The sequence below is a fragment of the Pogoniulus pusillus genome, chromosome 14 (genome assembly GCF_015220805.1).
Source record: "Pogoniulus pusillus isolate bPogPus1 chromosome 14, bPogPus1.pri, whole genome shotgun sequence".
NCBI classification, from domain to species: domain Eukaryota; kingdom Metazoa; phylum Chordata; class Aves; order Piciformes; family Lybiidae; genus Pogoniulus; species Pogoniulus pusillus.
The window spans coordinates 29,966,962-29,981,900 of NC_087277.1; the positions used below are offsets into that span (position 1 = coordinate 29,966,962).

Here is a 14,939-nt window from a genome sequence, read left to right on the forward strand (position 1 = left end):
CATCCTCTACACCCCCAGCTCTCTCAGCATCTCCTCACAGCCCAGCTGCTCCAGGCCCTTCTCCAGCCTCATTGCCCTTCTCTGGACAGGCTCCAGTCCCTCAGTGTCCTCAGTGTAAAGAGTGGCTCAGAACTGAGCCCAGCACTCGAGGTGTGGCCTTGCCAGTGCTCAGCCACATGTTCTCATTCATCCAGCTGCAGTAAATAAGACCTACACTCTTCCTAGACAAGGACCTCTGCAGCTCAGTCAGCCATGGCTGTGAGCACCTCTGTGTGAACTGATGGCTCCTACCTTTGCCAGGGCCAGGATGGCTTTGTACTGAGGCAGGATGGGGCAACATGCCAGAGGAATCCCTCAGCAATAAGAGAGTGGATCTCATTGGCTTTCTGTGAAGAGCTTAGTCACTGATTTCACAGTACCACAGTACCACAGTATCACAGTATCACCAAGGTTGGAAGAGACCTCACAGATCATCAAGTCCAACCCTTTAGCACAGAGCTCAAGGCCAGACCATGGCACCAAGTGCCACGTCCAGTCCTGCCTTGAACAGCTCCAGGGACGGCGACTCCACCACCTCCCCGGGCAGCCCATTCCAGTGTCCAATGACTCTCTCAGGGAAGAACTTTCTCCTCACCTCCAGCCTAAATCTCCCCTGGCACAGCCTGAGGCTGTGTCCTCTCGTTCTGGTGCTGGCCACCTGAGAGAAGAGAGCAACCTCCTCCTGGCCACAACCACCCCTCAGGTAGTTGCAGACAGCAATAAGGTCTCCCCTGAGCCTCCTCTTCTCCAGGCTAACCAATCCCAGCTCCCTCAGCCTCTCCTCATAGGGCTGTGCTCAAGGCCTCTCCCCAGCCTCGTTGCCCTTCTCTGGACACGCTCAAGCATCTCAATGTCCCTCCTAAACTGGGGGGCCCAGAACTGAACACAGCACTCAAGGTGTGGTCTAACCAGTGCAGAGTCCAGGGGCAGAATGACCTCCCTGCTCCTGCTGGCCACACCATTCCTGATGCAGGCCAGGATGCCACTGGCTCTCTTGGCCACCTGGGCACACTGCTGGCTCATGTTCAGGTGGGTATCAATCAGCATCCCCAGATCCCTCTCTGTCTGGCTGCTCTCCAGCCACTCTGACCCCAGCCTGTATCTCTGCATGGGGTTGCTGTGGCCAAAGTGCAGCACCCTGCACTTGGAGCTATTGAAGCCATCCCCTTGGACTCTGCCCATCTGTCCAGGTGGTCAAGGTCCTGCTACAGAGCCCTTCTGCCCTCCAACTCAGTCACATTTATAGCTTTCACCACAGAATATTGCTCTCTCTAGATCACACAGAGTCACAAAATGTGAGTAGGGGTTAGAAGGGACCTCAAAAGCTCACCGAGGCCAACACCCCTAGCAGAGAAGCATCACCCAGGGCAGGGCACACAGGAATAGGTCTGGGCTGGTTTGTAATGTCTCCAGAGGAGACTGCAAATCTTGGCCTTGAACACCCCAAGAGAGGAGGCAGCCACCACATCTGAGGGCAGCCTGTGCCAGAGCCTCACCACCCTCACACTGAGAAACTTCTTCCTCAGCTCCAGCCTAACCCTGATCTGCCTCAGCTTCAAACCATTCCCCCTTGGCCTGGCTCCAGACACCCTCAGGGAAAGTCCCTTGGCAGCTGTCCTGCAGGATCCCTTCAGGCATTAGGCAGCAGCTCTAAGACCCCTCCAAGAGTCTGGTGGATAAAAAGCAGTCTCTGCCTTAGCACCTCACCAGCTGCCTCCACTCTCCTCAGCTAAGGATGTCTGCAGCTCAGCTGACCATGGCTGTGAGCAAGTTTGTGTTAACACGGAGGGTTCCTATGTCTGCAAGTGCCACGAGGACTTCATCTTGAGGGAGGATGGAAAATCCTGCAGGAGTAAGTTGCTGAAGCTTTGTTTTGTGCTTGCTGAGCTGGCAGTGAAAGGCACTGTGCAGTCACAGGGCAGTGGGGCTTGGAAGGGGCCTCGAAAGCTCATCCAGCCCAACCCCCTGCCAGAGCAGCATCACTCAGGAGCACATCCAGGTGGGGCTGGAAAGGCTCCAGAGGAGACTCCACAGCCTCTCTGGGCAGCCTGCTCCAGGGCTCTGCCACCCTCACGGGGACAAAGTTTCCCTCCTGTTCCCAGGGCAGCTCCTCTGCTGCAGCTGGCACCCAGTGCCCCTTGTGCTGCCCTTGGCCAGCCCTGAGCAGAGCCTGGCTCTGTGCTCCTGACACTGCCCTGCACTTCTGTAGCAGTAGCAGCGAGGGCAGCCCTCAGGCTCCTCTGCTGCCAGCTGCACGTCCCTCAGCCTGGCCTCACAGGAGATGTTCCACTGCCTGCAGCAGCTCTGTGGCTCTGCTGGACTCTCTCAAGTGTTTTCCTGAGCTCTCTCTCGAAGTGAGGGGCCCAGAACTGGGCAGATCATTGCAGACCCAGCCTCAGCACAGGAGAGCAGAGGGGCAGGAGCACCTCTCAAGGTAAGGCAGGGAGAATGCTGCTGGATGAATCCACTTCTTTCTATACTTTCTCCCCCTCTGTCCTTCTTGACAGCCCAACTGGGTTTAACCATTGCACTCATACAAATACTCCCTTCAGTGCTCAGTGATCTGTTGGTTGTTATTCAGCCTCATATCAACAGTTCCTGTTCTTCTGAGGTTTATTTATGCAGACTCCTGGCTTTGGTGTAGGGACATAGGTTTGATCAACAGGAGCCTGCAGGGTGAGTGCTGCCCAGACACAAGCCTGTGCTGGGCTGCAGCAAGAGCAGTGTGAGCACAGGGCAAGGGAGGGGATTGTGCCCCTTGGCTCTGCTCTCCTCACACCCCACCTGCAGCCCTGGGGGCAGTTCTGGAGCCCCCAGCACAAACAGCACAGGGAAGTGTTGGAGGCAGTGCAGAGGAGGCCACCAAGATGCTGAGAGGGCTGCAGCAGCTCTGCTGTGAGGCCAGGCTGAGAGAGTTGGGGCTGTGCAGGCTGGAGAGGAGAAGGCTTGGAGGAGCCCTTGGAGTGGCCTTGCAGGATCTGCAGGGGGCTGCAGGAGGGCTGGGGAGGGACTATGGACAAGGTCTGGGAATGCCAGGAGGAGGAGGAATGGGTTTGAAGTGTCAGAGGGGAGACTGAAATTGGATGTTAGGAAGAAGTTGTTTGCAGTGAGGGTGGTGAGACACTGGCACAGGTTGCCCAGGGAGGTTGTGGAGCACAGAAGCACCCAATGTGATCAAAGATCTCATTGGGTGCTTCTGTGCTCCACAACCTCCCTGGAGGTGTTCAAGGCTGGGTTGCATGAGGCCTTGAGCAACCTTTTCTAGTGGGAGGTGTCCCTGCCTGTGGAAGCAGGTGGGACCTAGCTGGTCCTCGAGGTCCTTTCCAACCTAACCCATTCCATGATTCTATCCTGTGGTGCTTTGTGTGATTTTCTTTTTCAGCAGCCAGAATTTGCTCTAAAGGGCTACTAAGTTATTTCCTCCTTTCACCTTTACAGCTCTTAATTTCCAGTCCTCCTCCTTCCTCTAGTCACAGTAACCCCAAAATGCTCTCTTGTCAGTAGGAAGCCACCCACACCATGCACTTCTTCCTGCTGATGTGGTGAGGAGCTCCTGCTCTGTGCCAAGCTAAGCCGTGCCACATTTAATGAGCTGATTGATTTTCAGTTTGCAGGCTTCCATCTTTCTTTCTTTGCTTGTGGGATTGCCCCCATGGTGTAAGAGCTGTTCCCCTGGTGAAGCACATTAACTACTGTCTGGCTGTTCCCAGGCAAGGACATCTGCAAAGCAGTCAGCCACGGCTGCCAGCACGCTTGTGTCGGTGCCGGGGAGTCCTATGTCTGTACGTGCCAGGAGGGCTTCCTGCTAGGAGCAGATGGGAAGACATGCAGGGGTAAGTAGGCTGCTGCTGTTCAGCACACTCTGCCTCTGCAGCTCACCTGAGGGGCACTGAGCAGCAGGAGCTGCCATCTGCTTTCAGATAGAGACCCGTGCAGAGCGGTGGAGCACAGCTGCCAGCACCTTTGTGTGAGCACTGAGGGCTCCTGCAGCTGCCAGTGCCACCATGGGTTCTGGCTGGCAGCAGATGGGAAAACCTGCAGGAGTAGCACAACTCAAGCTGATGAATCCCAGACATAGAACCAAGCAGGCTGGAAGAGAGCTCCAAGCTCAGCCAGCCCAACCTAGCACCCAGCCCTGCCCAACCAACCAGACCATGGCACTAAGTGCCCCAGCCAGGCTTGGCTTCAACACCTCCAGCCACGGCCACTCCACCACCTCCCTGGGCAGCCCATTCCAGTGCCAATCACTCTCTCTGCCAGCAACTTCCTAACAACATCCAGCCTAGACCTGCCCTGGCACAGCTTGAGGCTGTGTCCCCTTCTTCTGTTGCTGGGTGCCTGGCAGCAGAGCCCAACCCCACCTGGCTACAGCCTCCCTGCAGGGAGCTGCAGACAGCAGTGACATAATTGAGGTCTCAGCTGAGAGACCTTAGAGAGAGGCCTGTGACTAGTGGGGTCCCACAGGGCTCAGTGCTGGGACTAGTTCAATATATTCATCCATGACCTGGATGAGGGCACAGAGGGCACTGTCAGCAGGTTTGCTGATGGCACCAGCAGGGAGCAGTGGCTGCCACAGCAGAGCTGTGCTGCCATTCAGCCAGACAGGGACAGGCTGAGGGTTGGGCAGGGAGAAATTGAATCTAACAAGGGCAGGAGTAGAGTCTGGCATCTGGGAAAGAACAACCCCAGGGAGCAGTATGGATTGGGGACTGAGCTGCTGGAAGGGAGTGAAGGGGAAAAGGATCTGGGGGTGCTGGTGGTCTGAAGATTGACCATGAGGCAGCAATGTGCTCTTCTAGCTGGGAGGGGCAATGCCATGCTGGGATTAGAAGGGCTGTGGTGAGCAGGTGAAGAGAGGCTCTCCTGCCCCTCTGCTCTGCCCTGATGAGGCCACATCTGGAGTACTGTGTCCTGCTCTGGGCCCCCCAGTTCAAGAGGGACACAGAACTGCTGAAGAGAGTCCAGTGCAGAGCCACAAAGCTGCTGAAGGGAATGGAACAGCTCTGTTAGGAGCAGAGCCTGAGGGAGCTGGGGCTGTGTGCTGGGAGAGGAGGAGGCTGAGAGGTGACCTCAGCAATGGGTATAAAGATGTGCAGGTGAGTGGCAGGAGCTGAAGCCAGGCTCTGCTGGGTGATGCCAGTGCCAGCACAAGGGGCAGTGGTGGCAGCTGAGGCAGAGGAAGCTCCATGCAAACATGAGGAGGTTTTTTCCCTGTAAGGGTGCCAGAGCCTGGCACAGGCTTCCCAGGGGGGCTGTGGAGTCTCCCTCCCTGGAGATATTCAAGAGCTGCCTGGCTGTGTTCCTGTGTGATCTGCTCTGGGTGCTCCTGCTCTGGCAGGGGGGTTGCACTGGCTGAGCTTTGGAGGTCCCTTCCTGCCCCTGCCACTCTGTGATTCTGCTGATGTATCCTGACTGCCAGCTCTGCTGTTTGCAGGCAAGGATGTCTGCAGCTGGGTGCAGCACGGCTGTGAACAGGTTTGTGTGAACACTGAAGGTTCCTATGTCTGCCAGTGCCATGAGAACTTCACACTGAATGAGGATGGAAAGACCTGCAGATGTGAGTAGCCTGAGCCACAGAGGGATGGGTTTAAGGGAGGCTTTTAAGTGCTGTGGCTGTGTTTGCACATGTGTATGTTTGTGGGGTTCAATTACCTGAGTCACAGAAGGGCTCAGGTTGGGAGGGACCTCAGAGATCATCTCCTCCAACCTCCCTGCCATGGGCAGGGACACCTCTCAACTAGATTCAGCTGCTGAAGGCCTCATCCTACCTGGCCTTGAACACCCCCAAACAAGAGGCAGCCACAGCCTCCTTGAGCAGCCTATTCCAATCTCACCACCCTCACGCTGAAGAAAGTTCTCCTCAGCTCCACTCTAACCCTGCTCTCCCTCAGCTCCAAACCATTCTCCTTGGCCTGGCTCTAGACAGTTCCTCTGCAGCCTGCCTGTAGGATCCCTTCAGACATTGGAAAGCAGCTCTAAGCCCCCCCGCAAGAGTCTTCTCTTTTCCAGGCTGAACAGCCCCAGCTCCCTCAGCCTATCCTCACAGCAGAGCTGCTCCAGCCCTTGGATCACACTTGTGGCCTTTTGGACTGAACTGGTGGATAAAAAGCAGTCTCTGCCTTAGCACCTCACCAGCTGCCTCCACTCTCCTCAGCTAAGGATGTCTGCAGCTCAGCTGACCATGGCTGTGAGCAAGTTTGTGTTAACACGGAGGGTTCCTATGTCTGCAAGTGCCACGAGGACTTCATCTTGAGGGAGGATGGAAAATCCTGCAGGAGTAAGTTGCTGAAGCTTTGTTTTGTGCTTGCTGAGCTGGCAGTGAAAGGCACTGTGCAGTCACAGGGCAGTGGGGGTTGGAAGGGGCCTCGAAAGCTCATCCAGCCCAACCCCCTGCCAGAGCAGCATCACTCAGGAGCACATCCAGGTGGGGCTGGAAAGGCTCCAGAGGAGACTCCACAGCCTCTCTGGGCAGCCTGCTCCAGGGCTCTGCCACCCTCACGGGGACAAAGTTTCCCTCCTGTTCCCAGGGCAGCTCCTCTGCTGCAGCTGGCACCCAGTGCCCCTTGTGCTGCCCTTGGCCAGCCCTGAGCAGAGCCTGGCTCTGTGCTCCTGACACTGCCCTGCACTTCTGTAGCAGTAGCAGCGAGGGCAGCCCTCAGGCTCCTCTGCTGCCAGCTGCACGTCCCTCAGCCTGGCCTCACAGGAGATGTTCCACTGCCTGCAGCAGCTCTGTGGCTCTGCTGGACTCTCTCAAGTGTTTTCCTGAGCTCTCTCTCGAAGTGAGGGGCCCAGAACTGGGCAGATCATTGCAGACCCAGCCTCAGCACAGGAGAGCAGAGGGGCAGGAGCACCTCTCAAGGTAAGGCAGGGAGAATGCTGCTGGATGAATCCACTTCTTTCTATACTTTCTCCCCCTCTGTCCTTCTTGAGCAGAGGGGCAGGAGAACCTCCCTGGACCTACTCACCACAGCCCTTCTCATCCACCCCAGGGTTCCCTTGGTCTTCTTGGCCACCAGGGCACATTGCTGGCTCATGGGCACCCTTCTGCCCACCAGCAACCCCAGGCCCTTCTCCTCTGCACTGCTCTCCAATGGTTGTGACTTCACTATAAAACCAAGCTCCTGAGAGTGAGCTCCTTCGGGGCTTCCTATTGCCATCACTCTGACCTTTTGTGGAGCTGATTTCCCCAGCTAACCAGGCCAGATGCAATTCTGAGTACTCCACCTGCAAAACACCCAGCCAGGAATGTGTCTGTGTTCCCACTGGTGATTCCCACACCTGCCAGTGTCACAGGGGACCTGTGCTGAGGGGAGACAGGACAAGGTGCAGGAGCAAATAGGAGAAACTTCCATGGGGAGTGTGGTTTGTGAGACATGGAAGAAGGAACAGACTTCACTCCAGATCTTTTTCGTGTCAGAAATGGTCTCACAAAGAAATTCTTTTCACAATTCCCAGGCAAGGACCTGTGTAAATCCATTGCCCATGGCTGTGAGCATCTGTGCATCAATGAGGACGACTGGTACAGCTGCCAGTGCCGTGAGGGCTTTGTCCTGAGGCAGGATGGCAAGACCTGCCGAGGTGAGTCGCTGCGGTGCGTGTGTGTCAGCCACACTCTGCTGCTGTTGCTGCTGCAGAAGTGAGCAATGATCACAGGATGTCAGGGGCTGGAAGGACAGACCTCATTCAGTCCAAATCACCCTGCCAGAGCAGGACCACACAACCTAGCTCAGGGCACACAGGAACACAACCAGACAGGGCTGGAAAGACTCCAGGGAAGGAGACTCCACAGCCTCTCTGGGCAGCCTGTGCCAGGGCTCTGGGACCCTTCCAGGCAAGAAATTCCCCCTTTGTGTTGAGCTGGAACCTCCTGTGCTGCAGCTTCCATCCTTTGCTCCTTGTCCTATCCCAGGGAGCAGTGAGCAGAGCCTGTCCCCCCCTCCTGACCCCCAGCCCTCAGAGAACTATAACCATTTGTTAGATCCCCTCTCAGTCTTCTCTTCTCCAGACTAAGAAGTTACACTCCTTTACCGTGCACTCCTCAAGTGTCATCTTTGGAGTCTGAATTGTCACACTCCCAGAATGGCTCTGGTTGGAAGGAACCTCAGGCATCATCTACTCCAACACCCCTGCCTTGGACAGGGACACCTCTCCACTCGATTTGATTGCCCGAGACCTCATCTGGCCTGGCTTTGAACATCTCCAGGGAGGGGGCATCCATGAGCTCCCTGAGCCAGCTGTGCCAGTGGCTTACCACGCTCACCAGAAAGGATTTCTCCCTCATCTCCAGTCTCACTCTGCCCTCCTCAGGCTTCAACCCATTCCCCCTGGCCCTGTCACTCCAAGCCCTTGCCACAGCTCCCCTCCCTGCTGTGTCAGTAAGACAGCCAGCACACAGCAGCCTGCCCTTGTGTTCCTAGATAAGGATGTCTGCAGAGCAGTGGCCCATGGCTGCGAGCACACCTGTGTTAACAGTGATGATTCCTACATCTGCAAGTGCCAGGAGGGATATGTGCTCAGAGAGGACCAGAAAACATGCACAAGTGAGTATCACAGTATCCCAGTATCATCAGGGTTGGAAGAGACCTCACAGATCATCAAGTCCAACCCTTTAGCACAGAGCTCAAGGCCAGACCATGGCACCAAGTGCCACGTCCAGTCCTGCCTTGAACAGCTCCAGGGACGGCGACTCCACCACCTCCCCGGGCAGCCCATTCCAGTGTCCAATGACTCTCTCAGGGAAGAACTTTCTCCTCACCTCCAGCCTAAATCTCCCCTGGCACAGCTTGAGGCTGTGTCCTGTTGTTCTGGTGCTGGCCACCTGAGAGAAGAGAGCAATCTCCTCCTGGCCACAACCTCCCCTCAGGTAGTTGCAGACAGCAATGAGGTCTCCCCTGAGCCTCCTCTTCTCCAGGCTAACCAATCCCAGCTCCCTCAGCCTCTCCTCGTAGGGCTGTGCTCAAGGCCTCTCCCCAGCCTCGTCGCCCTTCTCTGGACATGCTCAAGCATCTCAATGTCCCTCCTAAACTGGGGGGCCCAGAACTGAACACAGTACTCAAGGTGTGGTCTAACCAGTGCAGAGTACAGGGGCAGAATGACCTCCCTGCTCCTGCTGACCACACCATTCCTGATGCAGGCCAGGATGCCACTGGCTCTCTTGGCCACCTGGGCACACTGCTGGCTCATGTTCAGGTGGGTATCAATCAGCACCCCCAGATCCCTCTCTGTCTGGCTGCTCTCAGCCACTCCAACCCCAGCCTGTATCTCTGCATGGGGTTGTTGTGGCCAAAGTGCAGCACCCTGCACTTGGAGCTATTGAAGCCATCCCCTTGGACTCTGCCCATGTGTCCAGGTGGTCAAGGTCCTGCTGCAGAGCCCTTCTGCCCTCCAACCCAGCCACATCTGCCCCCAGCTTGGTGTCACCTGCACACTTGCTGATGACTGACTCCATGCCCTCATCCAGATCATCTATGAAGATGTTAAAGAGGATGGGGCCCAGCACTGATCCCTGAGGGACACCACTAGTGATAATGGTTTGAGGCTGGGGGAGAGCAGGCTAAAGAGCCCCAGCAGGGAGGTGTTCCACTGCCTTCAGCACCTTTGTGGCTGTGCTGGACTCTTTCAAGCAGTTCCCTGAGGTTCTTCTTGAAGTGAGAGGCTCAGAACTGGACACAGCCTTCCAGCTGTGGCTGTAGCAGGGCAGAGCAGAGAGGCAGCAGAAGCTCTGAGCCTATATATACCTCATTATCAAGTACCATACATTCCATTGCCTTCTCTTCCTAGCTGACGTGCTTTGAGGGGGATGTGCGTTCAACTCAGCACCATCAGAGACAGGACAGCTCTTTGTGCTTGCCTCTGGCCCAGACAGGAGCCAGCCATGAAGCACAGCACATCTGTCTTGTTAGGATGGGATCTTTACTTTTAAGGACATCTTCCCTAGCCTGACACTGAAGGACAAGGACCTGATGGAGAGGGTACAGATGGGGGTCACAGGGGATCAGAGCAGCTCTGCTATGAGGACAGGCTGAGAGAGCTGGGGGTGTTCAGCCTGGAGAAGAGAAGGCTCCAGGGGGACCTAATAACAAATTTCCAGTACCTGAAGGGGCTGCAAGAAGGCTGCAGAGAGACTGTTCTCAAAGGGCTGCAGGGACAGGATGAGGGCAATGGCTTGAAAGGAGCCCACTCCCTAACAGCCTCAAAAGTCCCTCCCCAGCTTTTCTGTAGCCCCCTTCAGATGCTGGAAGGCCACAAGAAGGTCCCCTGGGAGCCTCCTCTGCTCCAGCCTGCACAGCCCCAACTCTTGCAGTCTGTGCTCACAGCAGAGCTGCTGCAGCCTCTGAGCATCCTCCTGGCCCTGCTCTGGACACTCTCCAGCATCTCCACAGCCCTCTCGTAATGGGGGCTCCAGAACTGGATGCAGTTTTTAGGCTGTGAGGGAGTGGCAGGAGTGGGGGGAATGGAGCAAAGGTGGAGGTGGGGAGAGTGAGGCTGGAGGGGAGGAGGAAGTTGTTGAGCAGGAGAGTGGTGAGAGGCTGGAATGGGTTGCCCAGGGAGGGGGTTGAGGCCCCATGGCTGGAGGTGTTTGAGGCCAGGCTGGCTGAGGCTGTGTGCAGCCTGCTCTAGGGTAGGGTGTCCCTGGGCATGGCAGGGGGGTTGGGACTGGCTGCTCCTTGTGCTCCCTTCCAGCCCTGGCTGTGTCATTCTCATTTTTTCCTTGTTTTCCAAGCCCTGCCTGTTGCAACTGTTCAGTTCTGTGAAGCTCCTTCCTGCCGACCCCAAATCCAAAGCAGCTCCGGGGCCGTCCCAGAGTGTTGGCTGTGGGGGATGAAGTCACTGTTCAGGCAGCAGTGAACCCCAAAGCAGCTCTGGGACCGTCCCAGAGCGTTGGCTGTGGGGGATGGAGTCGCTGTTCAGGCACATTGAACCCCAAAGCAGCTCCGGGACTGTCCCAGGGTGTTGGCTGTGGGGGATGGAGTCGCCGTTCAGGCACATTGAACCCCAAAACAGCTCAGGATCATCCCAGAGCGTTGGCCCTGGGGGATGGAGTCGCCATTCAGGCACATTGAACCCCAAAGCAGCTCCGGGACCATCCCAGGGTGTTGGCTGTGGGGGATGGAGTCGCCATTCAGGCACATTGAACCCCAAAGCAGCTCCGGGACCATCCCAGGGTGTTGGTTGTGGGGGATGGAGTCGCCATTCAGGCACATTGAGCCCCAAAGCAGCTCTGGGACTGTCCCAGGGTGTTGGCTGTGGGGGATGGAGTCGCTGTTCAGGCACACTGAACCCCAAAGCAGCTCCGGGGCCATCCCAGGGTGTTGGCTGTGGGGGATGGAGTCGCTGTTCAGGCACATTGAGCCCCAAAGCAGCTCCGGGGCCATCCCAGGGTGTTGGCTGTGGGGGATGGAGTCGCTGTTCAGGCACATTGAACCCCAAAGCAGCTCCGGGACTGTCCCAGGGTGTTGGCTGTGGGGGATGGAGTCACTGTTCAGGCACATTGAGCCCCAAAGCAGCTCCGGGACCGTCCCAGGGTGTTGGCTGTGGGGGATGGAGTCGCTGTTCAGGCACATTGAGCCCCAAAGCAGCTATGGGGCCATCCCGGGGTGTTGGCTGTGGGGGATGGAGTCGCTGTTCAGGCACATTGAACCCCAAAACAGCTCCGGGACTGTCTCAGGGTGTTGGCTGTGGGGGATGGAGTCACTGTTCAGGCACATTGAACCCCAAAACAGCTCAGGACTGTCCCAGGGTGTTGGCTGTGGGGGATGGAGTCGCTGTTCAGGCACATTGAGCCCCAAAGCAGCTCCGGGGCCATCCCAGGGTGTTGGCTGTGGGGGATGGAGTCGCTGTTCAGGCAGCAGAGAACCCTCCCCGCTGGCAGGAGGTAACCCTTCCCCGCCATGCTCTGCCCCGCAGGGTGCTCCGAGGGCCCACTCGACCTGGTGTTCGTCATCGATGGGTCGAAGAGCCTCGGGGAGGACAACTTTGAGGCCATGAAGCAGTTTGTCTCGGGCGTGCTGGACTCGCTGGAGATCTCCCCCAGCGCCGCCCGCGTGGGGCTGCTGCAGTTCTCCAGCGACGTGCGCGCGGAGCTGACGCTGCGGCAGTCCGGCTCGGCCCGCGACGTGCAGAAGGCTCTGTGGCAGATGAAGTACATGGGGCGAGGCTCCATGACAGGGCTGGCGCTGAGGAGGGTGCTGGAGAGGAGCTTCACGGAAGCGGAGGGAGCGAGGCCGCCCTCAGCAGGCGTCCCCCGCGTCGCCATCGTCTGCACCGACGGACGGGCCCAGGACGACGTCTCCGAGTGGGCGGCCAGGGCCAAGCGAAGCGGTGAGTGCGGGGAGGGCAGACGGCCCCACAGCTGCTGCGGGGTGCAGGGGGCCCTCAGAGGGCAGCTGGGGCAGCCCCTGCGCTCAGCAAGGCCACCTCCGACTGGAGCAGGCCGCACAGAGCCAGTTATGACTAGAGCAGGCCGCACAGAGCCACCTCCGACTGGAGCAGGCTGCACAGAGCCAGTTATGACTAGAGCAGGCCACACAGGGCCAGTTATGACTGGAGCAGGCCGCACAGAGCCACCTCCGACTGGAGCAGGCCGCACAGGGCCAGTTATGACTGGAGCAGGCTGCACAGAGCCAGTTATGACTGGAGCAGGCCGCACAGAGCCACCTCCGACTGGAGCAGGCCACACAGGGCCAGTTATGACTGGAGCAGGCTGCACAGAGCCAGTTATGACTGGAGCAGGCTGCACAGAGCCAGTTATGACTGGAGCAGGCTGCACAGAGCCAGTTATGACTGGAGCAGGCTGCACAGAGCCACCTCCGACTGGAGCAGGCCACACAGGGCCAGTTATGACTGGAGCAGGCTGCACAGAGCCACCTCCGACTGGAGCAGGCCACACAGAGCCAGTTATGACTGGAGCAGGCCGCACAGAGCCACCTCCGACTGGAGCAGGCCACACAGAGCCAGTTATGACTGGAGCAGGCCACACAGAGCCAGTTATGACTGCAGCAGGCCGCACAGAGCCACCTCCGACTGGAGCAGGCTGCACAGAGCCAGTTCTGACTAGAGCAGGCCACACAGAGCCAGTTATGACTGGAGCAGGCTGCACAGAGCCAGTTCTGACTAGAGCAGGCCACACAGAGCCAGTTATGACTGGAGCAGGCTGCACAGAGCCAGTTCTGACTAGAGCAGGCCACACAGAGCCAGTTATGACTGCAGCAGGCCGCACAGAGCCACCTCCGACTGGAGCAGGCCACACAGAGCCAGTTATGACTGGAGCAGGCCGCACAGAGCCAGTTATGACTGCAGCAGGCCGCACAGAGCCACCTCCGACTGGAGCAGGCCACACAGAGCCAGTTATGACTGGAGCAGGCCGCACAGAGCCACCTCCGACTGGAGCAGGCCACACAGAGCCAGTTATGACTGGAGCAGGCCACACAGAGCCAGTTATGACTGCAGCAGGCCGCACAGAGCCACCTCCGACTGGAGCAGGCCGCACAGAGCCAGTTATGACTGGAGCAGGCCGCACAGAGCCAGTTATGACTGCAGCAGGCCGCACAGAGCCACCTCCGACTGGAGCAGGCTGCACAGAGCCAGTTATGACTGGAGCAGGCCACACAGAGCCAGTTATGACTGGAGCAGGCCACACAGAGCCAGTTATGACTGGAGCAGGCCGCACAGAGCCACCTCCACCTAGAGCCAAGAAGTTCCCCCTTGTGCTGAGCTGGAACCTCCTGTGCTGCAGCTTCCATCCATTGCTGCTTGTCCTATCCCAGGCAGCAGTGAGCAGAGCCTGTCCCCCACTCCTGGCAGCCCTCAGATACTTATAAACATTGATCAGATCCCCTCTCAGTCTTCTCTTCTCCAGACTAAGCAGCCCCAGGGCCCTCAGCCTCTCCTCATCAGCCATGCCCTCCAGTCCCCTCATCATCCTCACAGCCCTCTGCTGGACCCTCTCCAGCAGATCCCTGTCCCTCTGCAACTGGGGAGCCCAAAACTGAACGCAGGATTCAAGATGAGGTCTCAGCAGGGCAGAGCAGAGGGGCAGGAGAACCTCCCTGGATCTGCTGCACACACTCCTGCTAATGCACCCCAGGACCCCATTGGCCTTCCTGGCCAGCAGGGCACATTGCTGTGCCATGGGCAACTTGTTAGCCACCAGCACCCCCAGGGCCCTCTCCTTGGGGCTGCTCTCCAGCAGACACCTCCCAGCCTGGACTGCTGCAGTTTATTCTCCCTCCCCAGGTGCAGGACTCTGCACTTGTCCCTCTTGAACCTCCTCTGGCTCCTCTGTGCCCAGCTCTGTGCCCAGGGCTCTCTGGATGGCAGCACAGCCTGCAGCTGTCTCAGCCAAGCCTCCCAGCTTGGTGTCAGCAGCAAACTTGCTGAGCAGCCTCTGTCTGTGCCCTCAGCAGTGGCATTGATGGAGATGCTGAACAGGACTGGCCCCAGCACTGATCCCTGGGGGACTCCACTGGTCACAGCTCTCCAGCTGGGCCTGGCACCATTGATCACCACCCTCTGAACTCTCTCTTGCAACCAGTTCCTAACCCACCTCAGTGTCTGCTCTGCCATCCCACACTGCCTCAGCTTGCTCACTAAAATGCCATGGCAGACAGTGTCAAAGGCCTTGCTAAGGCCAAGTAGACTCCATCCACTGCTCTCCCTGACCCTACCCATTCAGCTATGGCATCACAGAATGCTCTCAGGTTAGCCAGGCAGGACTTGCCCTTGGTAAGTCCATGCTGGCTACTCCTGATAACTTCTTCTCTTCCAAGTGCCTTGAGATGCCCTCCAGCAGGAGCTGCTCCATCACTTTTCCAGGCAGGGAGGTGAGGCTGAGTGCTCCACAGTTCCCTGGAACCTCTCTCTTGCCCTTTCTGAAGGCTGCAGTGCCACTGGCTCTGCTC

The 14,939-nt window shown here is 57.8% G+C and overlaps 1 protein-coding gene across 8 annotated transcripts in view; it reads left to right on the forward strand.

Annotated features, from left to right (window-relative positions):
* MATN2 (matrilin 2) overlaps positions 1-14,939 on the forward strand; it is an 81,544-nt gene that overhangs the window by 55,540 nt on the left and 11,065 nt on the right. For 5 of the 8 annotated variants that reach the window (XM_064154753.1, XM_064154754.1, XM_064154747.1 and 2 more), the window contains 7 exons: positions 1,769-1,891; positions 3,750-3,872; positions 5,474-5,596; positions 6,194-6,316; positions 7,495-7,617; positions 8,457-8,579; positions 11,947-12,360. In XM_064154753.1, coding sequence (XP_064010823.1) covers positions 1,769-1,891; positions 3,750-3,872; positions 5,474-5,596; positions 6,194-6,316; positions 7,495-7,617; positions 8,457-8,579; positions 11,947-12,360 — 1,152 coding nt within the window. The remainder of the gene's footprint in view (positions 1-1,768; positions 1,892-3,749; positions 3,873-5,473; positions 5,597-6,193; positions 6,317-7,494; positions 7,618-8,456; positions 8,580-11,946; positions 12,361-14,939) is intronic. The other 3 variants (XM_064154750.1, XM_064154749.1, XM_064154748.1) reach the window with 3 other exon arrangements.